Below are 24,771 nucleotides of genomic sequence, written 5' to 3'. Positions count from 1 at the left end.
GAGGGACCTCTGGGGATAGTTTAATAATAGTGTTTTCCCAGTTAAGAATAGAATTTCCCTTCTTTCATGCATAAAATTAGGATTTCTGCATAACCCAAAAAGAAAAGTAATTAATATGAATTTTCAGGTTCCAAAGATGCATGCAACATTATAATCCTTAACTATAAGCCTAAATTTTGAAAGTTTCTCTTAGTTGGCTAAATACAGCAGTTTATGAATATGCTGGTTTAAGCTCTTTCTCCTGGCGTATCAGGATAACAGTATCTCAGCCTGAACAAGAATAAATCCATAGGTTCTTTAAATTAGGTATAAGAATAGGTTAGCAAACCTAGACTAAGCTGACAAAATTTTCCAAGAAAAATCAGGGAAAAAATGTCCAAGGTATTGATATATTACCTAGGTCTTGTTTTCATGTAATTCTCCTGTTACTTATACCCACTGCCCAATGACTGGAACACGCATCTGTTTTCTAAGGTGTATGCTGGACCAGGCTTCCTTTAATTCAGTCTGTGTGCACAGTTCGGCTCAGGTTCTAGGTGTGTTGACTGCTTCTGTCATACTACGGAAAGGTCTCCACGTTTCTCTGCAATGGAATTTCTTTCTCATTTTGTAGGTTAAGAAGCCAACAATCTCCCTCCCAGCACTTTCTGAGATTCATTTGTCAAAGGTACTTCGTAGATGGTTTAAGAGCATATGAAAGAAACACCGTAACTGAGCTCACTAAGTCACTAACACTGAAGCACTGATCCACGCTGGAAATTGCTGGGATTATCTCTTGGATTTGCTGTTTTCCTTTCTGTAACATGAAAGTAAAAATTGTGTGTTCTGCTCTCCTTTAGAATGCCTGGAAGGTAAAAACAAACAAACATCCCTTTATCTCAAAGTAATTAAAGTGCAAGTCTTTCTTAGCTGGGGATTCTCACTGGCCAAGTGCAATGGCCCTCCCGTCGTTTCCCTTTATGTGATGCCACAGCAAGGACAGTTCTGTCCTTACTGGAACTTTGCGAAGTTCACACAATGTCAGAGTCGGAACAGATCTTAAATGATCTAAACTTCTCAAGCTGTGTTGGGATGCCTGATGTACACTATAACTACCAGGTGACTGTTCAGAAAATCTTAAACAAAGAAGCCAACCAAAATCCTCCAACTTTCTTTCCCAGAAAAGTAGAGAATTCTTAGCACAGGTACCTAACGCCCATGCTATTAAGAATTACACCTTCCAAACAGCATCTGAGAAATGAGAATTACTTTCTAGAATTAGGTCTCTAGGGTTAATCCACCCTTCTGCAGTGCTGAATTTGTTTTGCAGTCCAAGGACATATCTAAATATTAAACATGAAAAACTAGAATCTATGATCTGGAAAACAAGGGCCTTAATAAAAATACAAAATGATTTTCTTTAAACCTATTGATTAAATAATCAGGTTCAGTATATCTAGAAACATCATTTACCATCTATATTATTCAAAAGCAAACAAACTGAAGCTTGTATTTAAAATGGAGGGAGGGAGGCTACTGCAAGGAGTAGAAAAGACTCGAAATGAGGGCAACACCTGACTTCTAAGGATATACTAGAAACTCTTAAATATAAGCTACAGTTCAGCAGCTTTTAAAATTTCATGTTTATTCATATTTTTCAAAATATATGTACATAAAAAAAGGAAGATTTACAACAGGAAAGATTGCCTTACATGCAACACAAATTCCAATGAACTCATGATGGGATCACACATGATTATGGATCTAATTGAAGCCAATCTTCTCGAGTCCATTTCCCAGCCACACGTCGGGCTGCAGACAAGATCCCAGGAGACAGTGCAAGTGGAATGAATGAGACAGATATCTTCTGCTTCTGGCAGCACTTAAGGGGCCAGAAGATGTACACCAAAAGGTTTAAGACAATTAAAATGTCAAGTGCCACAGGGAGGATAAATGATAACCAGAAACCAGTATTTCTCAAGTAGAAAGCTACTACTATTTAACACAACCTCACAATACTAAAACAAATACAAATAAGAAAGGGTTAGGTAGTTGGGCTTCATTTGCTTTTTTTCTTTTCTTTTTTTAAATATCTCAAAAAGGAAGCCACTTGTTTGATATCAAAAGTGCTGTGGAAAGAAAGGAGGGGAAAAAAACCCAGAGATGAATCTGGAATCTAGTTTATTTTAGCAAATTGTATGTTTTTCCACTTAACATTTCTACATTAGCAATGATTTAACTCTCCAACATTTCCTTATAAAAAAGGCATACAGGAAGTGACAATTCATGCTCCAAATATTAAAAAATATATTTAAACATTTGATCAAGAAGATTTCATATGTTTTTACTTTCGGTAACACAGGTGACACCAGAAACCACAAATTTAATATATTTCTCTATTTCTCCTTCAGTCAAAAACCAAGTGGTGGAGAGAACTTGTGCTTGCTGTTAAGGGAATCCAATGCCCTGGGCCAGCAAAAAACACCTGGAAATTGATCAATACGAAAAGTGGCCCAAAGGAGTCATGCATCTTCAGAATCTAATGAGAGCATAATGTTTTTGGCTTATTCCCAAAGCTAAGTCATCTCGGTATTTATAGTTGGAGAGAAAGGGTTAGTGGAGTGATTTTATAAATAAGATGAATTATTACAGCTATAACTGAAGTCTCCAGGCAGGAGGCTTTGCAATTCAGTCAGTGCTATACTGCCTCCTTGTACTTCCAGCACCTGACCAGCATCCTGTTCTTGATGCTTTCTGCAAACATAAAAATCTTTGCAACTGTTTAGACAAAACTGGAAGGGAAAAAAAACAAACCAAAAAAAAAAGCCAAAGTTGACCATAAAAAAAGAAAGAAGGTTGGGGTGGAGGGAGAAAAAAGGACAAGTATAGATTACACAGTGCAGGAAAGTCCAGAATCATCACAGAAATTAAAATGACTGCGGGAAGGGGCAGGCACCAAGAACAGCACCTAAAGCTAACAAATGCCTAAATTGGTTTATTTATATTCCCTCCCCACAATGTTCACAGAGGAGGAAAAAAATGTAATTTTCAAAGCATCAAAACTAAAACAAATGCAAACTGACCTTAGAAAATAAGATTTTGAATTTCATCATGATACCCTTTTTCCTATAAAATTTACTTTTTTGCTTTGAAAGATTTCTTCATGGTGGATTTGCCCTTGCCAGGCAATTTCACTTCCTTTCTCACACTGGCCGCAGGTTTCTTTGAAGAGCTACCACTAGGTTTCTTGATGATAGAGGGTGACGGTCTGGCTTTCTTGGTGGGAGTTTTGGCCTTAGGAGGGGCTTTCTTGGGTAGGGGCCTAGCTTTCCCCCGCTGGGCAGCTGGGACTTTAGGTGCAGGCTTGGACCCTCTCTGCTTCACTGGCGCAGTCCTCCCTGATGACTTGGCTGGGGTTTTCTTCTGCAACCTGTGAGAAGCAAAAAGCAAAGGCTGTCACTTAGTACTTGAGAGATTCACTTTGCCAGGATGACCAGATATTTTGCCAAAAAAATAGAGCATAGGTATAAGTCACCTGTGTTAAGAAGAGGAATGTGATTTATTATTTTTTTAGAAACTAGAGGCTTAAGTAAAATTGTATAAAAATTCAACCAATTCATGGAAGTCTACACATAATCCCATGATGTTTTTCCTAGGAAAACAGGGAATTATTTTTCTTTGAATATCCAAAATTACTGATATGTATACAGGTTTGACCAAAGAGTAAATTACCTATTCACAGTGCTTCAGAGTCCCTGAATTTTCAAGGAGAAGACAAGTTCAAATGTTACACAAAGTGCTTGAGAAGTATCCTGAGTTGTTAAACAGTGTTCACAGCCTCTCCTATGACTGCCATTTTAGTTCTAAGATAGAAGGGTTTTCACACATCCACACCTTCTCTTAGGCGGCGGCTCTTCATCCTCAGAGTCTTCTTCTGATGAGTCATCTTCATCTTCATCCTCATCTTTAGAATCATCTGGCTCTTTCTTTGGAAATAGAACTCCTGGGCTGTGGGAAAAAAAAATCAGGTAAAAGAGAAGTCCTATACAGAACAAGGAAAAGAATGAGAACCTAAATTTTCTTCCCTGGACATCACTCACTTCCTCCTACCCTCCTCCAAAATGTCAAGTTAGGTTACAAATATCAGGTTACAATTTAACCTATTTTGAACACACATACAACGCTATGACAAATCTATCCCAGACCATACCTCGTTCCCTGCCTCCCTCCCGTTAACAAAATTAATTCTTACTCATTTATTTAGTGAACAATTATTTAAGCTCCTGCTGCGTGTCCAGCACTGCATTGGCCACTGAATATACCAGCAGGGAACAGTCTGTAAGGCAGTGAACAGTCTGCATAGCAGTATACATTTTTTGCCCTGATGATACTGGCAAAAGACCTCATAGTATTATAAAGCCCAAATCTCTTCAAAGTTTTAGAGAAATTCAGCAAGGATCTGCTAATTTTTCTTTGCCCTTAATGGGAGAAATCTTGATCCTGTTGATTAATAAGTCCTTGCATTGTAACATTTTTTGTGTATAACTTTAAGAATTAAATCTATTATTTATTTTTTTGCTGAGGAAGATTAGCCCTGAGCTAACATCTGTGTCAATCTTCCTCCACTTTCTATGTGGGTTGCCACCACAGCATGGCTGACAAGTGGTGTAGGTCTGTGACAGGGATCTGAACCCACAAACCCGGGCCACTGAAGTGAAGTGTGCTGAACTTAACCACTATGCCATGGTTCATGGGGCTGGCTCCTAAAGTTTAATGTTTGAAAAATTCAAATAATATGCATTCAGCCAAATAACATTTGTTTGTGCACAAAGAACAATATAAAAAGGACACATTGTACTCCTGCTAAAATTGGGTTTAGTAGTACACGTCATGGCGCTTCACTAGAAATGAAAGTACAAGGAGGCTATAGCAGGGTACAGGGAACAATGCTCGGCTCAAAGAAGGGGCTCAATGGATTCTTTGGTTCAATGAATAAATAAGGTGACGTCTAAGAGATAGGTTTTCAAATAAATCTCCCTGTCTCTACAGTATGAAGAAGGCAGATTAGGATTCTTGGAATATTCTCCCTGATCAGTGCTGGACAATTAAAACATATATATAATCCTCTAATAATCTTCTTGTCATTATCATTTATTTAATAAAAAAGGAATGAACCTCAAATTACTGGCCAAGGATCTCAAAGAAGTCTTGATTTTAGGAAGTGCTGGCTAACAACAAGCTTCAGGAGGATAGCCAAAATTTCCCTGTTCTTACATCAAAACCTTTTGCTCTACAACAATACTGCCTTAAGTAGTCTTTATTTTTAAATACATACAGTTCAGTGTAATAGTAATAAGGATAAAATAAGTTAATCCAAGCCTGTAACCTAGAATAGTATTTTAAACATACAGTACTTCATATTATGGGCTAGGTACTTACCTGGGGTAATAGGGAAAACAGAGCTGGAAGGTGCCACTGAATCCTTTACCAGAGATCTGTTCCATCCACCCATTCTTTTCGCATTTCTGCAAGGTTTTCTTCAGCAAATGCACTGAACAAAAATTCAGGAATTAAGAAATTTAGTTATTTAAATTTGATGACTCTCTCAACCACAGTTATACATCAATTTAATGTCCTATCACATACAGTAATTGACACGTGCTAAGTGAAACTTTCGTGGCCAAAGGGATTAACTAATTCACTAAACATTCATTAAGTGTCCATAATTTGGCAAGAGTTGAAATATAATGGCAACAAACTTCAGAGACCATTGGGTCAAATTCCTCATTTCACAGAAAGGGAAATAGGAACCCAGAGTGGTTAGTGACTTGCCTTACAAGTTGCACAAAAGTGGCTAATACCTGACTTAAGACTAAATCTGTCCTTATTTCCATCCATCCAAACATCTATTGAGTACCAATCATCTAGGAGAGTATGTATAAAGATAAACAGAACTAATTTCTCATGAATCAGCAAACAGTAACAGAATGATATCATGGCTCCAAAAGGTCTCACCAATTCTTGTCTTTCATAAAGAGACACATCAAAAATATATTTTATGGTGATTCAATATCCAAAATATAGCTGCAATATTACTGCAACTGACAAAGTTAATAATGAAATTCATGTTCTTAGAACACTTGGCCAAAAGAGAAAATCATAAAATAGTCTATAAGGGTCAACATGCACAATTAACACAGTACCTTGTTGTGTCTGTGAGGAAGATTGGCCCTGACCTAACATCTGTTGCCAATCTTCCTCTTTTTGCTTGAGGAAGACTGTCGCTGAGCTGACAATCTTCTGTGCCGATCTTCCTCTATTTTATGTGGGATGCCACTACATAGCATGGCTTGATGAGAGGTGCTAGGTCCAAGCCCAGGATCTGAACCTACAAACCCTGGGCCACTGAAGCGGAGGGAGGGCACGAATTTAACCACTATGCCACAAGGCCAGCCCCAACACAGAATGTATCTTAAGTAAGGAAAGATGAAAAAACAATTAGAAAGTATTCCTTCATAATGTTAAAAAAATACATCTTACATATATTAAAAGTCAATATTGGGGCCAGCCGGGTGGCGCAGCGGTTAAGTGCACATGTTCTGCTTTGGTGGCCCAGGGTTCACCAGTTTGGATCCCGGGTGCGGACATGGCACTGCTTGGCACGCCATGCTATGGTAGGCATCCCACATATAAAGTAGAGGAGGATGGGCATGGATGTTAGCGCAGGGCTAACCTTCCTCCAAAAAAAAAAAAAAAAAATCAACATTAAGACTTCAAAATCACCTTTTTATTTAAAACAATATATTCTAGTTTGCATTTTCTGTTAGTTACTTCATTTCCATATTCCTCACCCTACACCATTATGACTATTCTAGTAGTTCACTGAGAAAATATAGTCTCACTAATCCATATATGATAATGCTGCCAAGGCAAGGTTTGTAATCTCAAATCACCACCTGATAGGGTAAATATACTTTACTGGAAAAAAGTATTTTCTGTTATAGGGCCTAAATCAATGAGAAATAACCTAAGTAGTAAGTATTTAAAAACACTGGCTTGGTTTTAAGGTGCAATTAGATGTTTTGGTAAACACACAGAAGTGGGCAAAAAGACACTAAACTTGAGAGGCATTTTAAACCTAGAGATTTACCTAAATTACAATAAAAATACCAGAAAAATCTTTACAGCAAAGTAAAATCAAATTCTGATCTTCAGCAGATATTGTAAATTAAAGAGAAGGCTTGATTATTTTCCTTTTTGTAAATCATAAGTTAAATTTGAAAAGTTGTGGTTCCCCCTCTTGGTTTTCCCTGACAGTAGTTAATGCTTTGTAATTAGTAACACCATCTGTAGTGATTTTTCACAAGATGGTACCCCTAATCCTGGTTAAATGCATACAACTCTTAAGTCTTACTTTGATAGTTAGAATTGGTCCCTGGGTGGTTCTCCAGGACATACTTCTTCAGAGCAGTGGTGGAGCAGGTCTTCGGCTCATTCATGGCAGCAATGGCAGACAAGATTGCATATTCCATCAGGCTTCCACCAAGCAGGGGTTTCTCCCCTGATTTCTTCAGCTGTTTTCCAAGGAGGAAGAGAAAAGCATCAAGACAACACTCTCCCAAAGCAGGTCAAGACAAGACTCCTCTGCACCAGGTGGGTCGGAGTTCCTGCATTAGCACAGATATGTTTTACAATAAATTGTCAGGTTAGGGACTTTCTCTTCCCACTCATCAGGTATTCACCCTAACTGAGGAGTCCCAGCCCTCCTATGGATATTTTCTCCTTCCATCTACCCCTCCATCCAACCTAAAATATCAATAGCTAACCTAACCCAAAGAGACCAACAAGTCTACCCCAATAAGCAGATTAACTTTTTATGCCCCCAATAAACTAAGACACTTTTATTTGAGAATACTTCCTTTTTCCTGAATCTAAAAAATAAAGCAGTTATAAAAATAGTAAGTAGGCAAACAGCAAAGGAAAAGTTTGATAAATATTTAAGGTATCATACAACAGAAAATTACATAGCATATTTTATGGACAAAAGGCTGGGGAACAAAGGTTAGCACTAATAAGCAAAAAGGGTGAAAGGACAAACTCAGGTATGGTCTACAATAGTGATTTTCAGAGTGGTCCACAAACCCCTTGGGGTTCCTGACACCCTTGCAGAGGACCTGCAAGGTCAAAACTATTTTCATAGTAATACTAAGATGTGATGTGCCTTTTTCACTGTGGTGACACTTGCACTGATGGTGAAAAAGCAATGATGGATAAAACTGGTGCTACCTTATCACAAATCAAGGCAGAGAAACAAAAATATACCACTAGTTACTATATTCTTTACTGCTATGCACTTGTGGTTTAAAAAAAAAAAGCCAGTTTCACTTAAAAATATCCTTGATGAAGTATTAAAAATTATTTTATTAACTCTCAACACCAGTGCACGTCTTTTTCATATTTTATTATATGGGATAAACAGGAAGAATGCATAAAGTATGTTGGCTGCACATGGAGGTATGATGGTGGTCTCAAGGAAAAGCACCCCACTGATTGAGCTGTGAAGCTGAACTAGCTGCATTTTTCATGGAATATCCTTTTTATTTGACGGAACAACCAACAAACTATGATTATTCAGACTTGGGTATCTGATAGACATTGTCTTGAAAATGAATAAAGTGAGCCTGTCACTTCAAGGAAAACAAGTAACAGCATTAGTTGTCAATGATAAAATTCAACTTTTTAAGAGAAAATTTAAATTGAGAAAACTTGTATCTACTATTGTGAGTTTGATAACCCTAGTACTTAAATATTGTTCTGATGAGATCAGTGGGTGATATTAATGAATGTGATTTTTGTTACTGTTCTTGACAAAATGTGTCAACATTTAAAAACTCTGCATAATTCAGTGAACCCATAATTTCCAAATGACCATGTGACAAATTTACACATGATTAAAAGATCTACTCGAAGTTTAAGACAGACCAAAAGGATTTTAAGGTAACAGAGTAGAAGTAGTTCACTGACATGGTTTCAGGTTCTACATGGCAAATAAACTTTGAGGAATTACCACAAAATCAAGTAATGTAATATACTATATTAACACAATAAAGGAGAAAAACCACATGATCATCTCAAGAGACTAAAAAAAAGTATTTGACAAATCCAACAGCCATTCATAATAAAAACCCTCAACAAGCTAGTAATAGAAAGACTGAATAGACAAAGATGTCTGCTCTCATGGCTGTATTAGAGTGTCTATCTAGTGGAATCAAGCCGGGGGTGGGGGGGGGGGGAGACATCCTGATTGGAAAGGAAGAAGTAAAATGCTCTTTATTGGCAGATGACATGATCCAGTATGTAGAAAATCCTAGGGAATCCACAAAAGATCCTAAGAAACCCACAAAAAACCTACTAGAACTAGTAAATGAGTTCAGCAAGGTCACAGGATACAAGATCAACAGACAAATCAATTTTATTTCTATAGCCTAGCAATGAACAATCTGAAAAGGAAAATAAGAAAATTCCATTCACCATACCATGGAAATACCTAGGAATAAATTTAACAAAAGAAATATAAGACTTATACACTAGAAACTACAAAACATTACCAAAAGAAGTTAAGATCTAAATAAATGAAGAGACCGAAGACTTATACTTCCCAATTTGAAAACTCACTACAAAGCTACAGTCATCAACACAGTGTGGTACTGGCATAAGGATTCACATATAGATCAATGAACAGAACTGAGAGTCCAGAAACCCTTAAATTTATGGTCAACTTTTTGATTTTTGATAAAGGTGCCAAGGCAAATCAATGGGGAAAGGATAGTCTTCTCAATAAATGGTATTAGGAGAACTGAATAGCCACATGCAAAAATACAAATTTACACCCTTACCTCTTACCATAAAACAAAACTTAACTCAAAATTGATCATGGACCTAAATTTAAGAGCTAAAACTATAAAACTCTTGAAAGGAAACATACGAGTAAATCTTCGTGACCTTAAGTTAGGTGATGATTTATTTGATGTAACAGCAACAGCATAAGCAATTAAAAAGAACTGATAAACTAGACTTCATCAAAATTAAACACTTGGGGCTGGCCCCGTGGCATGGTGGTTAAGTTTGGCGGGCTCCGCTTCAGTGGCCCACGTTCATGGGTTCAGATCCTGGGCACGGACCTACACCACTTGTCAACCATGCTGTGGCAGCAACCCACATAGAAAGTGGAGGAAGACTGGCACAGATCTTAGCTCAGGGCTAATATTCCTCAAGCAAAAAAAAAAAAAAAAAAAAAAAAAAAAAGAGGAAGACTGGCAACAGTTGTTAGCTCAGGGCTAATCTTCCTCAGCCAAACAAAAAAATTAAACACTTTTGCACTTCAAAAGATACCATTAAGTGAAAGCTCAGGCCACAGAATAGGAGAAAATATTTACAAATCATGTATCTAATGAGGAAGTTGTATTTAGTTATGTAACTCTTATAAATCAATAAGATGACAACCCAATTTCAAAAATGGGCAAAGGATGTGAATTGACATTTTACCAGAGAAGATAAACAAACGTCCACTAAGCACATGAAAAGATGGTCAACATCAGTAGTCATCAGGGAAATACCAACCAAAACCACAACAAGATGCCACTTTGTATCCACCAGTATGGTTATAACCAAAGAGACAATGTCAAGTGTTGACAGAGATATGCAGAAACTAGAACCCTTATATATTGATGGTGGAAATGTAAAATGACACACACTTTGGCAGTTTCTTAAAACAAATTTACCATATAGTCCAGCAAGTCCACACTCCTAGTTATATACCCAAGTGAAATGAAAACATTTTATCTGCACAAAGATTTGGAATAAATGCTCATAAGCAATATTAATCATAATAGCTAAAAAGTAGAAATAACTCAAATGTTCATCAACTTGTAAATGGATAAATAAAATGTGTCAGATCCATACAACGGAATACTATTTGGCAATAAAAAGAAATGAAAGTGCTGATTCGTGCTGCAACATGGATAAAACTAAAAAAATACTATGCTAAGTGAAAAAAGTCAGACACAGAAGACCACATGTTGCATGATTCTATCTATATAAAATACGTAGAAAAGGCAACTCCATACAGAAAGAAGGTTCATTAGTAGGTTGGCTGGGGATGGGAATGGGGAATGACTGCAAATGGGCACAAAAGATTTTTTTCAGGGGATGGAAATGATTTAAAATTGGATTGTTGTGATGACTGTACAACTCTATAAATTTACTAAAAATCATTGAATTATAAGTTCTAACTTAAAATGAGTGTATCTTATGGTATATAAATCATAGCTCAATAAAGCTATTAAAAAATATCATTTGTTGAGTTTTGGTATAGTAGCAAAGAATATAATATACACAACTATTTGAAAATTATCTTAAAACACTCCATCCTTTTCTAACTATATTTCTGTGTGAGCTGAACCTTCTTCATAGATCTAACCCAAAGTAAAACAGATACGAGCTGTCGTCTATTAGGCTAGATGTTAAAATTTCTCATTAAAATTTTTTTAAAATTCTCATTAAAATTTGTTTTGAAAACTATAGTTTTCACAAAAAATGTTATGTTAATGTGTAATGGGTTATTTTTAAATGAACTAATAAATATTTAAAGTTTTCTCAGTTTTAATTTCTACTATGATAAATATTGATAGGTATATCCACATAAACAAAAGCTCTTGGGATCCTCAATAAATCATTAGAGTAAAGGAGGCCCTGAAACGAAAACTTTTGAAAACCACTTCTCTATATAACCAAGCCTTTTTGGCCTCTAACCTGGAATGTTCCAGAAGCACCTTTGCCAGTTATTTGTTCTAACTGGCCTCTCTCTACTGCTCTCTGCAGAGCGTTCTTCAACAGCTGAGGCCTGCAAATAAAACAAAAAATAGCAATGAATATATCAATGCAAGTGATCTGAAGAAACAGATCCAGGGCTATTCCCTGAACTAAATAAAGTTCTGACTCCTGTTATATGGAGTACTTTGTTAAAATGGACAATCAAGTAGTAAATTGTTAGCACTCTTAAGTGGCATTCTTTTTTCTTCAAGCAAAGAAGCCAAGCCATTACCTGTACGTACAGAACCATGTATGATACAGAACCAATTTCCAAATTGCCAGGACACTCCAAAAACCAATCACTTATCACCAGACCACAACGGCAACCAAACTGTGTAATCAAGCAAAGAATGGGCATCTTTCAAGACCCATCCAACTCTGGAATTCTGAGGTAAAACTCCTGGATTTTTTAAAAGTATGTACACATTAACCAAAAACAATGGAGTCATTTTTTGCAAACCAGTATCTAAAGTCAGCCTAATAAGATACAATTCCCTTGGAAAGAAAATACGTTGTTTTTAACATAGTACCTCTGTCTTAAGAGGGCTGTAGTTAAAAAAAACAAATAAAAACTAGGTTATCAAAACCAAATGGCATGCAAGAAGAAACTGTATCATTAAAAACATAATACCAAAATGTTGAAGCAAGAGCTGCTCTGTCAAGGGGCAGTAGTCTGTATGGTGGCTGGGGAACCTCAAGTGCAGGGAGAACCAATCAAGTTGAATTACAGCTTTATGGGGACTGTGATAGAGAACAAGATGGAGTCAAATGTAAAGCTATATATCCAGGCTAACAATAGGACGTCTAAGAAAGGACTCATCATAAGCCAAAACTTTGGTGATGTGTTTTGCCACACCTCTCAAGAAAAAATTACTAGAATAGCACCCAATAAAGCAGAGTATCATGAAACTCATTTGAAACTAGTTGCTAGACAGACAGAAAAAAATCAATGAGACAGCCCAATGAGAGCCCAACTATTATCATTCAAGATGCTTCACTGAGCTTCGACATTTTTCTGTGGAGAAGAAATTCTGAATCTTATCTAACCACTAAGCATTACAGGCTGAGTTGACACAAGTTATTAATTCCATATGCTTGGGGAAGAGGAGAAGAGTAGAGGGGAATCTCATGTTCTAACAGGATGCTAAAGAGCAGGAACTATACTATCAAATCGTGTACATGCCTGACACTCCAAATGAAGAAACTCCTCCCCCCAGCCCTGCCCTCCTCCAAAACTCCCAATGAAAGTATTTCTAAGCCAGTGCTATTCCATTCAGGACAAACATGACTTATGTCATGACCCAGACACACATATACTCACTCATTTATTCCACAAATATTTACTAAGTATTTATTATGGCTATGGAGGAATAAACACATAGATCTGGTCACTAAACTCAAGGAATTTACGAGATGATAAATGCATAATAGAGAGTGATAAGGGTCAGGGTTGAAGCACGTGCACAGAGCCTTGGGAACATAAGTGAGGCAGTGACTTAACTGTCAAACAATTTTTCTATTAGTTCCTCCATAAGTTAAAGGCTGATTTCCAATGGGGGATCACAGAGCTTAAGTAAAACACTGAAATCTCAGACTCTTTTCTTTATCAAATTAAATAACTGGTCTGAGAAGAATCTTCTTAACCAAGGTTCAAATGCTCCAGGCATAAGGATCACTTAAACCGGTCACCTTAATATTTTTGTTTTCTCAGCAATACCAACCATTACACTAGCATATACCTTGTCCTGGGCTTTTAGAAATCTCATTCACTCACTTCTATCTTCAGGTAAAACCATATTTACCAACTGCTTCAAAGTTTCTCAGACTGGCCTCTTCTCTCTAATCACTGCCAAACCTTAGTCAAAGCCACCATGCCCTGCCTTCTGGGTACTGCACTACTTTCTATTTTCATAGTGCACTCCACTATGAGGTTAATACACCTACAAAGGCCCCCTTTATTATGTTACTCAACTAACCAGGTATCAGGTCTTAATGCATCAACCCAGCTTCAAAGCCTTCCATAACATGGTCCCACCAGTCAGACCCAGGCTTCTGCTTCTTTTAGTACCCAAAAAAGAATGCCAACTCCTGCCTCTGAAATTTTCTCATGCAGCTCCTTTGAGAATGCCTTCCCCACTCTATCATCCCATCTAAGTCTATCATCCCATCTAAATTCTACATTCTTCTGGACCTACTCAGGCCCCATCTCTTTACCCCTCTGCTAATTCACAGGCACAGCTCTCTTTTCTGGAAAAATTCTATAGTCCGTATCACACTATTTTTTATTGGCTATGGTGCCAACCGTTAATCATTTCTCCAAGGTCACAGGCAGTGGAAGAAACTGGCTACAAATGTGGGCAGTCTGACTCCAGATTCTGCATTCTTACACACTATGCTATGCCTGCACTTTCCAATATAAGACAATGCTAAACAGTGGAAAAAGCAAGAGGTGTATAATTGAAAGATGAAATAAAGTTCTGGCTCACCAGTGAATAGCCAGGTAACCCTGGGTAAGATTTTTACCAGCAAAACTGGGCTAGGAATATCTATTTTTAAGTCTATTTTGAGAATTATGGGAAACAATGTAAACAAAAGTGGTTTATAAAGCCCTATACAAATTCAAGGGACTGTTTATTGTTACAGCACTTTTTTTAAAAAGTAAGATGATTAGACGAGTTTAATTAGAAAGCAGGGAATAATGGGTGATTGTTGGTAGCCATGTTTTTCAACTGTGGAGAAAGGCAATCTCCACTGAAATATAAAAACGAAAGCCCTGTACAGAGAGAGCTGAAGGTAAGGGGTGGAGAGCACATTGCAACTGACAGCAGCAACAGTTCTGAGCAGCAGGGATCTAAATAAGAGAATTACATCAGTCTGTTAGAAATGCACAGATGAATTAAGATAAAGAGACTCAAAATTACTACTTAATGGTTGAAACCATTAAGAATCTAAGGGGTCTCCAAAGAAATTAATACGTTTAGAGAAACGTATAGGGCATAAAATTGAATCTTGGCTTATGTTCATTTTTGGCATGGGTTAGAAAGAGAAAAATCAAAGAGAGTATAAAGAAGTTAGACCATATGTAAGGATTAGATCTTAAAATCTGATTTCTAATGCCATTGGACAGAATTACCCTCAAAAGTTTCTAAAGGCACCTTCTTAGAGACCAACCCAAAGTCTCTATGTAAACCCAACATGTCCAGTTTTTCCTCTAGGGTTGCAAAAAATCAGTTATCACATTAAGATAGTGACATACATGTTATATAAAAAACATCTTTAAACATCAGAATCATATTTAGCACAGTGTGATGCTCACACCATGAGAATTATGTTGGAACTGAGAGTGACTAATAATACTAACACTGAGTACTTACTACATGCCAGGCACTGTTCTCAGTGCTTAACATGTACTAAGAGATTTAAGCCTCCTAAGAATTCTATGAGTTAATCAATGAGGAAACTGAGACATAAAGATAACTTATTCAGAGACACAAAGCTGGAAATGACAGAATCAGGGTTCAAACCTAAGGGGACTGGTTCTACAGTCTGTGCTCTTAACCACAGTGCTCTACAGACTCCAGGACATGGGAGGAGACATTCACGTCTCATCTCACATGCTCCAGGGCATATGCTCCTTGGGAATGGCCACATGAAGTGCCCATATTCACTCATTCAACTAATATTTATCGAGCAACTACCGTCTGCTAGGCTCAGGGGAAACAGAAGTGAATAATACAGATAAAAATCCTGGCCTTCAGAAATCTGAAATTTTAATGGACAAGTTATTTGTTTAAAAAGCAAATAAGGGGCTGGCCCTGTGGCCGAGTGGTTAAGTTCGTGTGCTCCGCTGCAGGCGGCCCAGTGTTTCGTTGGTTCGAATCCTGGGTGCAGACATGGCACTGCTCATCAAACCATGCTGAGGCGGCGTCCCACATGCCACAACTAGAAGGACCCACAACGAAGAATATACAACTATGTACTGGGGGGCTTTGAGGAAAAAAATTTAAAAATCTTAAAAAAAAAAAATAACTGAAGTTTAAAAAAAAAAGCAAATAAAATATGTAGTATGCTAGAATGTGATGAGCGCTGTGAAGAAAAGGCAGAAATACAGAATTCTGAATGCTGGGAGAGAAGAAAAAGGTTGCAAAGATAATTTAGTTGGTCATGTCAATCAAATGCAACATGTGGGCCATGTTGGATACTCACTCAAAACAACTGTAAAAAGTCATTTTGAAGACAATTGGGCACATGTGAACATGGCCTGGGTATTGGGTAATGTTAAGGAATTATTAATTTTGTTAGCAATAACATTAGTATGATGGTTATAATCCCTACATTTATGTATATGTTTGAAAATTTCCAAAATGAAATGTTGAAAAAATATTAAGGCAGTTAAGGCAGGCCTGTGGTGACCACATTAAGAGTAAAAACTTGAAGGAAGTGAAGGAGTGAGCAAAGCCAATTAATGGGGAAAACCACTCAGGCAAAGGGAAGAGCAAGCAAGAAGGCTCTGAGGCCAGTGAGGGAGGAAGAGCAGTAGATCAGGTCAGAGATGCAATGGAAGTATAATGTTCTGCAGGCCATTTAAAGGTTCCAGCTATAACCATGAGGAGGTTGGGAAGCCACTGGAAGGTCTGAGGAGCACGGTGGTAACATCTAACTTACAGTTTTGAAAGTCTCACTCTCACTGCCATGTTAAGAACAGACTGAAGAGGAGGGAGCATGAGAGAAGCAGTTAAGAGGTTACTGCTCTAATACAGATGAGAGATGATGGCGGCTTCAAAGTAAGTGGTGATAGTGGAGGTAATGAGAAGAGGTCTGTTTATGGATATATTTTAAAAGACAGAGCCACGGTAATTGCTTAGCAATTAGATGTAGCTGTGGGATAAAGAGAAGAGCCCAGCACAAACCCAAGGTTTTCGGTTTCAGCAACTGGGAAGATGATGTTGTCATTAACTGAGATGGAGAAGACATTGAAGGTGCAGAAGAGGGGAGTGGTGGATCAAGAGTTCAGTTTGGGACATGTCAAGTTAGCCATACAAGTGGTGATGTCCAATAGGCTCCTATATACATCAATGTGGAATTAGGAGGGAGGTGTGGGCCAGATTTACATATCTGTAAATTAGTAGTGTACAGGTGGTATTCAAAGCTTTGAAAGTGGAAAGAATTACCAAGTGAATGTGGACAGAAAAGACAAGAGGCCTAAAGTCTAATAAGCCTGGGGCATTCTTTCTTTTTTTTTGAGGAAGATTAGCCCTGAGCTAACATCTGCTGCCAATCCTTCTCTTTTTGCTGAGGAAGACTGGCCTTGAGCTAACATCCATGGCCATCTTTCTCCACTTTATATGTGGGACGCCTACCACAGCATGGCTTGCCAAGCGGTGCCATGTCCGCACCGGGGATCCGAACCGGTGAACCCTGGGCCACCAAAGCAGAACACGCGCACTTAACTGCTGCACCACCAGGCCAGCCCTCCGTGGGGCATTCTTACATTAAGGAGTTACGAAATGGGAAATCAGCAATCCTTAGGGGATTAAGAAAGTATGGGTAAAGTTGGAGAAAAATCAGGAAGGTATGGTGTCCTGGAAAGGAAGTAAAGAGTTTCAAGCAGGAGAGAGTCACTGACTGTTTCCAATACCAGTGAGAGACCAGCAAGTTAAGGATTATAAACTGACCAATGAAATCTGTAATATGAAGGTCACCAGTGACACTGATAGGAAGAAGTAATTCAGGTAAAACGCTGGGGGTAAAGTGTGACAAAAGCAGGTTTAAGAGAAAGTAGGAGGGGAGAAATTACAGACAACCAGTATAGATAACTCATACTTAAAGACATATTTTTCTTGCCCTTTTGTTTGACCAAGTTTAAGTATGGCTGAATTTTCATGTTAAATGTATAAATGTAAATGCAGGGCCTCCGCTGCAGTCAGAAGTAGAGAAAATCAACACGGTTTCACAGAAGCCAATGGAAAAAGCGTCTCAAAGGAAAAAGTTACCATTAATAAGGTCAGAGGAAAAGGTCTTCAGGTTCATTAGCATCTTTGGGTTGACAACCCATCTGGTACCAGGCAAATTTTGTTTCAACATAAGATGATGACAGGAAACGTTCCCAAAGACTAGACATGGAGCAAAGTTATACAACTATCAGCAACCCGTCTTACATAAGCAGAAACATAAGGAAAGAAAAAAGCTGGGGGAGGATACGGTCTCCAGTCACCAAAGAAAGAGTAAAGAGAGATACAAAAGTGAAATGTGTTTCCCTATTTAAACGCATCATACAATGCATTTCTGACCCACGGTTGTATCTGTGGGTCAGACGCAGGACATAAGAAGCAGGAAAATGTCAGGATATTAATTTCTAATTTTATGCTTCTATGATTCCCTTTTCTTTAGCACTATTTCACATTAATCTTAACTGGGCACTCTGAAGATGACTAAGTTCTTTTCTGAAAATGTGGCTTCTGGGCTGAAAACTTCACCAGTGCTAACTGTATGCCTCAGTAATGTAAGTAAATACTGGTATTAAACTATATCAAGACAACATGCATTCAATACAGAAATCTTCTGCAGCAAGGACCCTGGATTAAACACGATTTTCTAAAAGTCATGATAACAAAGAACTCAAACACACATCTAAAACACAAACTCTGTGAATTACAAATTTAAACAAATATGTCTACATGACTCCACAACGAACACATGTGACAATCTAAATAATCGGTCTAGATGGTTTTAAGTGTCAAGTTTTACAAATGAACTACTATCAAAATCCCTGTAGAATTTTTCATTCTATGTTTAATTGAAGTTATTATGCTATTTCTATGTAGAGGTGTAACAGAAGCCTACATTCTCTTATGTTCTCAGCTATAACTCTAAATAGAAAATGAGTACCAACCATTTCATACCCATTAAGATGGCTACTATCAAAAAAACCAGAAAATAGCAAGTATTGGCAAGTATATGAAGAAATAACTGTGCACCGTTGGTGGCAATGTGAAATGGTATAGCCACTGTGGAAAATGGTATGGTGGTTCCTCAAAATTTTAAAAATAGAATTATCATATCATGCAGCAATTCCACTTCTGGGTATATACTCCAAAGAATTGAAAGCAGGGTCTCAAAGAGATATTAGCACACCAATGTTCCTAGCAGTAATACTCACAGTAACTAAAATGCAAAAGCAACCTAAGTGTCCACTGACAGATGAATGGATAAGCAAAATATAATATGTACAAACAATGGAATATTATTCAGCCTTAAAAAGGAAGGAAATTCTGACACATGGGACAAAATGAATGAATCTTGAGGACATTATGCCAAGTGAAATAAGCCAGTCACAAAAAGACAAATAATGTATAATGCCACTTATATGAGGTACTTGGAGTAGTCAAAATCAAAGACAGAAAGTAGAATAGTGGTTGCCAGAGGCTGGGGAAAAAGGGGAAATGCAGAGTTCTTATTTAATGGGTAGGAAATTGCAGTTTTACAAGATGGAAAACAGTTTTGGAGATGGATGGTGGGGATGGTGGTGATGGTAGCATATTATAAATGTATTTAATACCAATGAACACTGTACACTTAAAAATGGTTAAGGTGGAAAATTTTATGCTTGTGTGCATTTTACTATAATAAAAAAATTAGGAAAGATAAAAATTAAAAAGATAATGAGCAGCTAAGAGGACAAAGAGTTTAACACTGAATATTACAGAAGCTGACATCATGAAAAGTTACTCTACCAGGGTCTTATAAAAGTCAGGTTTGGGTTTCAAGAAGAAACTATACATGGAGATACGAAAAGGAAAACACAATGGAACAAAAAAATACAATCTAGTAAAAAGGTTTTTATTCTTAGCCCAGCTAAAAGTAATCTTTCTTGAATATTTAATCTTTCTCCTTTCTCATGAAAAAGGGGGCTGCAGGAACAACACAGACTTCTGTGCTTTAAGGTCCAGGCCAAAGTCTCATACCTGATGTCCACTCTAAGTTTAGGGTAATACTGAGACACATATTTCCTGATGAGACTGTAGGAAGCTTCCTTAGGTTCACAAAGGCGAGTAAAGGCCAGTGGGAGGATATCCTCCAATTTTACTTGTGGTTCTGGATCCACCGCAGAGCTCCTGTTCTGAAATGTAATATCAAAAATTATCATCATTATAGAATATGGAGCTTTCTGTTGCAATGCTCCTATATTCAACTTAAGGGCTTTCCTTAGTTGATTGCCAAATCAACTAACCAATAGAAAACTATCACTTTTTCCCCACATTCAAACAAATCATATCACACTGGTGCCACTTATGTGGCAATTTCTTTGAGACAATTTCAGATTGAGGGAGTTAAAATATATATATAAAAATAAAAAGGAATAATAGATTTTATTTAAAGGTCTTAATTCATTCTTAGCCTTCAGAAACAAAGAATGAAAAGGATCATACTGCATAAAAGTTCCTTTTGAAAGTGAAAGTTTTATGAAAAAAGTACAAAAATCTTTAGAGTTGTAAAAACAAAGATGGAGAGGAATATTCTTCATTTCAACGTCTGACACAGAGGAAATACTAGACCTTTTGCTTTATTATCGTACAAATACTTTCCAGAGATCAAATTATGTGTCTCAGGGAGGGTGAGTGTTAGTATTTACAAAAAGGAGAAGAAAAACTGGCTCTGGGGATAGTTTTGGGGTCTAATATTGGGTAAAAGTGTCCCTGTTTGCCTTTTCTTGTTTCAAAGATACAATCACACTGCTGCCCATCACTCAGTGCAGGACAGTTAGGAGCATGGGCTCTGGGGCTGGTGTGCTTGGATGTGCAGTCTGTTCTACGTACGAGCTGGGCGATACTGAGCATGTTACTTAGAGCCTCTCGAGGCCTTAGCAGAAAGCTGCACTCTGCATAGTGCACGGCACACAGTGAACACTCAACGTTGCTATTTTTAGTGGTAGTATTACACTGCTCAATCAAACTGTGGTACAGACTTCTTACCTTTCTGTTTCTGGATTTCTGAGGCGTTTTTCTTGATTTTTGAACCACGATAAAACTCCCAGAAGCACCTTTTCCTTTTACCTAAAGTAAATTAATTTTAGTTGCAGTAACCAATATTTTTATTTTGGAATATTTTGGTATTCATATTAATAGCTTTATATCAGACTACACAAATTACACAGCATGGTGATGCAAGAACTAATGTAAAGTGCTGCTGAACTCTTCAGAGGAAAAAGAATAATGGATGAGTCAAAAGACTCAGGATCAAATCCTATTTATAGTACTATCCAGCTACTCAATATTGGACAACCCCGTGAACCCTCTGAGGTTTTATTTCCTCACCTAAAAAAGTGGGGAAGAATGCCATTATGATACCAGGTTAGACAGTCTACTACAAGCTTTCAACAAAAAAAAGTCCCATGGAAGGAAGAGAGACAATCTCTTGTGGAAAATGAGAAAATCTCTCACTATCTTGAAAGGAAGACAGTTCTTTAACAAAGTTTAGAGTCTAGCTGATCTTAGGCCACACTGTTTCCCAGTTTTCCCATTACAGATTATTACTGCATATGAGAAAGCTTATCTAATAATTTTAAGACATTGCACATATAGTACGTATAAGTCTTATCACATATTTCCAGTTTACAAAGCAGTTTCATTGAACTTTAAAGTTGATTCACCATTAACCCAAGTCCTCCACACCTTAGCTTTACCTACACTGCTCTAAATGTAGCAATCAAGCTGAAATGCTCTCAGCCTATAAACTGTTAACAACCAAACGGAGGGTCAGTCTATGAGTCAAGAATAAGTCACCAACTGTATTTCCATAAAGAAAAAGATGAAACCAGTTCATAAACTCTGCTGACATACACTATAATACAGGACAGGTCTTTCGGTTCTAATTATATTGGTTAGATAATATAATCAACGATTATTTTAAAGACCATTTAAATATCAGTTTTACAGCATTGTGAGAAAGCTACAATGTAAGCTCCACACAGCAGCAATCTCTACTTTACTCACTGATGGACTGACTGACTCCTAAGCACCTGGCACACAAAAGACACTTGATATGGAATTAAGTACCTGTTGAAAGCTCCTAAAGACAGTTTAAATGCCTGAATGGTACCAGATTCTGTATTTATCAAGCTGTGCAGAAAGGTATGGAAGAAAGGCAACAGGACTCTGGGAATGCAGTGAACTAGGCCCTTAGAATCATCTTTGCCACTACCATGGGACCTTGGTAGTTACTTCATCCCTCTGGACATCTGAAGAGGATTTAGATAAGATAAAGCCCATTCTAGCTTTAGATTTTTACGATTCTAAGCAATGTTTTGATGTATTATGCAAAGTAACAAGGACTTATGCCTCAAATCAATATTGGTTTTAGTACTAGTCTCAATTTACTCAGGCTTCTCTGACGCTCCTAACAAACTATTATGGTTTTAGCTACTAACAAATTAAGGTGAACCTACTTAAAAAGCTAATTTATAACGGTAACAAGTCTAGCCATGTAAGTCAGGCATTAAAACTAAAATCCTAAGACAAGAGCAATTATCTTTTTTGCAGTTGCAAGAACAGGATTCCTTAACCCTATTTCTCATCTTCAGCACCACGTGATCTCAAGCTCAAGCAGCCCCTAAAGAAAATCCAATTAAAAGCACAAGCAGCTAGAAAAAAATTACACTATCTATCCCATTCCTTATACTCTCTAGAACAGTTAACTTATTAAAGGTAAGTGGCACCAGTGATTTTGAAACTTAGTCTCAAATAAAAACTAGGTTAAGCTTAAACATTTCATCATCATGTTAACATTTTTAACAAAAAAGACACCAAAAGCCTAAATGTTACTAAACATGGACTTACAGCTAATACATGTTGAAATGATCTTATTAGCAACAACTGTTTAATACCTGTTTGATGACACCTCTGTTTAATTCTCTTTTTAGTGCTTGTTTAAGGAGGTAGCCCCTTCTCTCCAGCTCGAGAGAAGGGTACTTATGGATGATATATTTTCGAATAGCAACCACTGATGCACCACTCTTCTGGAAGCATGCCTAGAAAACAGATTTACCAAACCATACACATTACTTTAAACTAGTTGTTTTTCATTAGAGAGAAAATCTGGCACATATGTTTCCAAAAAAATTATTTTGGAAGTGAACTTGGTAATGGAGGAAAAAAACGGCAGGGAAGAATGAATAGTATTTCAGGTAACTTTAGTTTATCATGGCTGTGGAGAAATACAGAATTACAATATTTCTGCAATAATAATTTTAAATTGTTCAAAACAGCCAAAGAAAAGGTACATGTGAACAACATTCTGTGTGTTAATGAAGAACCTCTTTCCATTTTAATCCTCTTCTATAAGTGGAAGACAGATCTTCAGCATTAAAATGAGGAAAGCAGAACATTTCTATTGTCTGTAGGACCACAGATCTGGCCCATTTTATCAAATGAGCTTTGGCACACTGGGAACAATATTTCTCTGTAGGCTTTGTGTGAACGCCAGTAGAGAGCTAAGATAATCTGAATAAATGGCACAAAAAAGGGTTTATAGATGGCAGAGTCTTAAGGGCACTTTTCAGTAACAATGAGGGCATTCGCTTGGAATTTAAGGTGCCCTCCTTCTATTTCCACCCTATTTATCTGTATTCCATTTGACTCATCCTTATAGAAGACTTAAGTAGGTCATTATGTCACAAACGCAGCAAATTTTTTTGAACGCTTTACATTTTGAAGCACACTTGAGTAGCATCTGTTACTTATCTAATGGGCTAGTCCACCAATTTTGTTGCTATTGTCTATAAACTGAATGTAGCACTTACTCATTCTCACTGGATAAAGACTAGTTGAATGTTATATACTTTGACAACAAAGAAAAATAACTCAGAGAGATGGACCAAAAATGACTGTACAATACAAATAAGTTACATTAATATGGGTCATCTACTTCAAGTAAATGTCTCTGGCCTATTACAACCTAGTGAAGTTTACTCCTGATCTTACAAGAAAATACAAAGCAAAGAAAATCAAGCAGAAAAGAACTCTCTAATGCTAAAACAATTGCTTGCTCCACCAACCTGACAATGAGACAGAAGCAGACATCAGGATTCCTGTTTGATTCAGAAAATGGTATCAGTGGTCTGAAATCATGATTTGTTACACTGCTTGGAATACATCTGAGAGAGAGATATATATCCCATTTGTACTTATGCACAATAATATTCAAATTATTCTTTAGGCCTGATCATACTGTTTTAATTTTTTGTTTTACTCTTTTAAAATTTTAGTCCTTCCTCCACCCTCACTGAAACCCTGCTCCTCCAAACCTGGGCTGAGTGGTCACGAAGTGAAATCCTTGAAGAAAGGCTACTAGGAGAGATCTCACCATAGCCAAGCTATCTAGACCAAGAGAAGTTTTCTTAATGAGTTGAGAGCACTCTTGAAGGAGTGCAGGGAAAGGTCTGAAGGCAAACTTTTACAGTTTATATGTCAGTGCTGTCTTCTCAAATTCTGAGAATGACCATCAGGCTGTTCCTGTTCCTTCCTGTACATCATCCTTGGTTAAATTGATCTGTATCCCTCTCTCTCCAATTCTGACTCAGATCCTAGCGACAGGGTCTCTGAAATGAGGGAGCCTATGGCCTCTATTTTAACTCCTTTTATTATCTGATGTGAAATAAATAAGGCAAAATTAACCAGAAAAATTTACACAAAAAAGACAAGGTCAAATTGGAAGATAATCTTAAAAATTAAAACGAAACTATTATCTGATGATCACATAATACAATACAAAATGTGAACAGATTATGGCAAAGTCATAATGCTCTGCAAGGAGGATAATTTTTCCAAGTATTTGGAATGGCTAGGTGGTGAAACAGGGCAGTAAGGTTTCTCAGAGGGTTTCTTATAGTTCAAGTGTGAATGATAACCACTACTAATATTAGAT

The 24,771-nt window shown here is 37.3% G+C and overlaps 1 protein-coding gene across 11 annotated transcripts in view; it reads right to left on the bottom strand.

Annotated features, from left to right (window-relative positions):
* Nucleotides 1-1,602: 1,602 nt before the first annotated feature.
* The window catches only part of HP1BP3 (heterochromatin protein 1 binding protein 3), a 33,928-nt gene continuing 10,759 nt past the window's right edge, over nucleotides 1,603-24,771 (bottom strand). For all 11 annotated transcript variants that reach the window (XM_046661383.1, XM_046661390.1, XM_046661394.1 and 8 more), the window contains 8 exons: nucleotides 22,733-22,876; nucleotides 20,823-20,903; nucleotides 19,815-19,969; nucleotides 11,791-11,881; nucleotides 7,394-7,553; nucleotides 5,419-5,530; nucleotides 3,874-3,987; nucleotides 1,603-3,409 (listed from right to left, as the gene is read on the bottom strand). In XM_046661383.1, coding sequence (XP_046517339.1) covers nucleotides 3,115-3,409; nucleotides 3,874-3,987; nucleotides 5,419-5,530; nucleotides 7,394-7,553; nucleotides 11,791-11,881; nucleotides 19,815-19,969; nucleotides 20,823-20,903; nucleotides 22,733-22,876 — 1,152 coding nt within the window. In that variant the 3' untranslated portion in view covers nucleotides 1,603-3,114. The remainder of the gene's footprint in view (nucleotides 3,410-3,873; nucleotides 3,988-5,418; nucleotides 5,531-7,393; nucleotides 7,554-11,790; nucleotides 11,882-19,814; nucleotides 19,970-20,822; nucleotides 20,904-22,732; nucleotides 22,877-24,771) is intronic.

Source organism: Equus quagga, chromosome 5, assembly GCF_021613505.1.
Source record: "Equus quagga isolate Etosha38 chromosome 5, UCLA_HA_Equagga_1.0, whole genome shotgun sequence".
Taxonomy (NCBI): Eukaryota; Metazoa; Chordata; class Mammalia; order Perissodactyla; family Equidae; genus Equus; species Equus quagga.
Note: the sequence above shows the minus strand (reverse complement) of the source record. Positions and strands in the feature narration are given on the sequence as shown.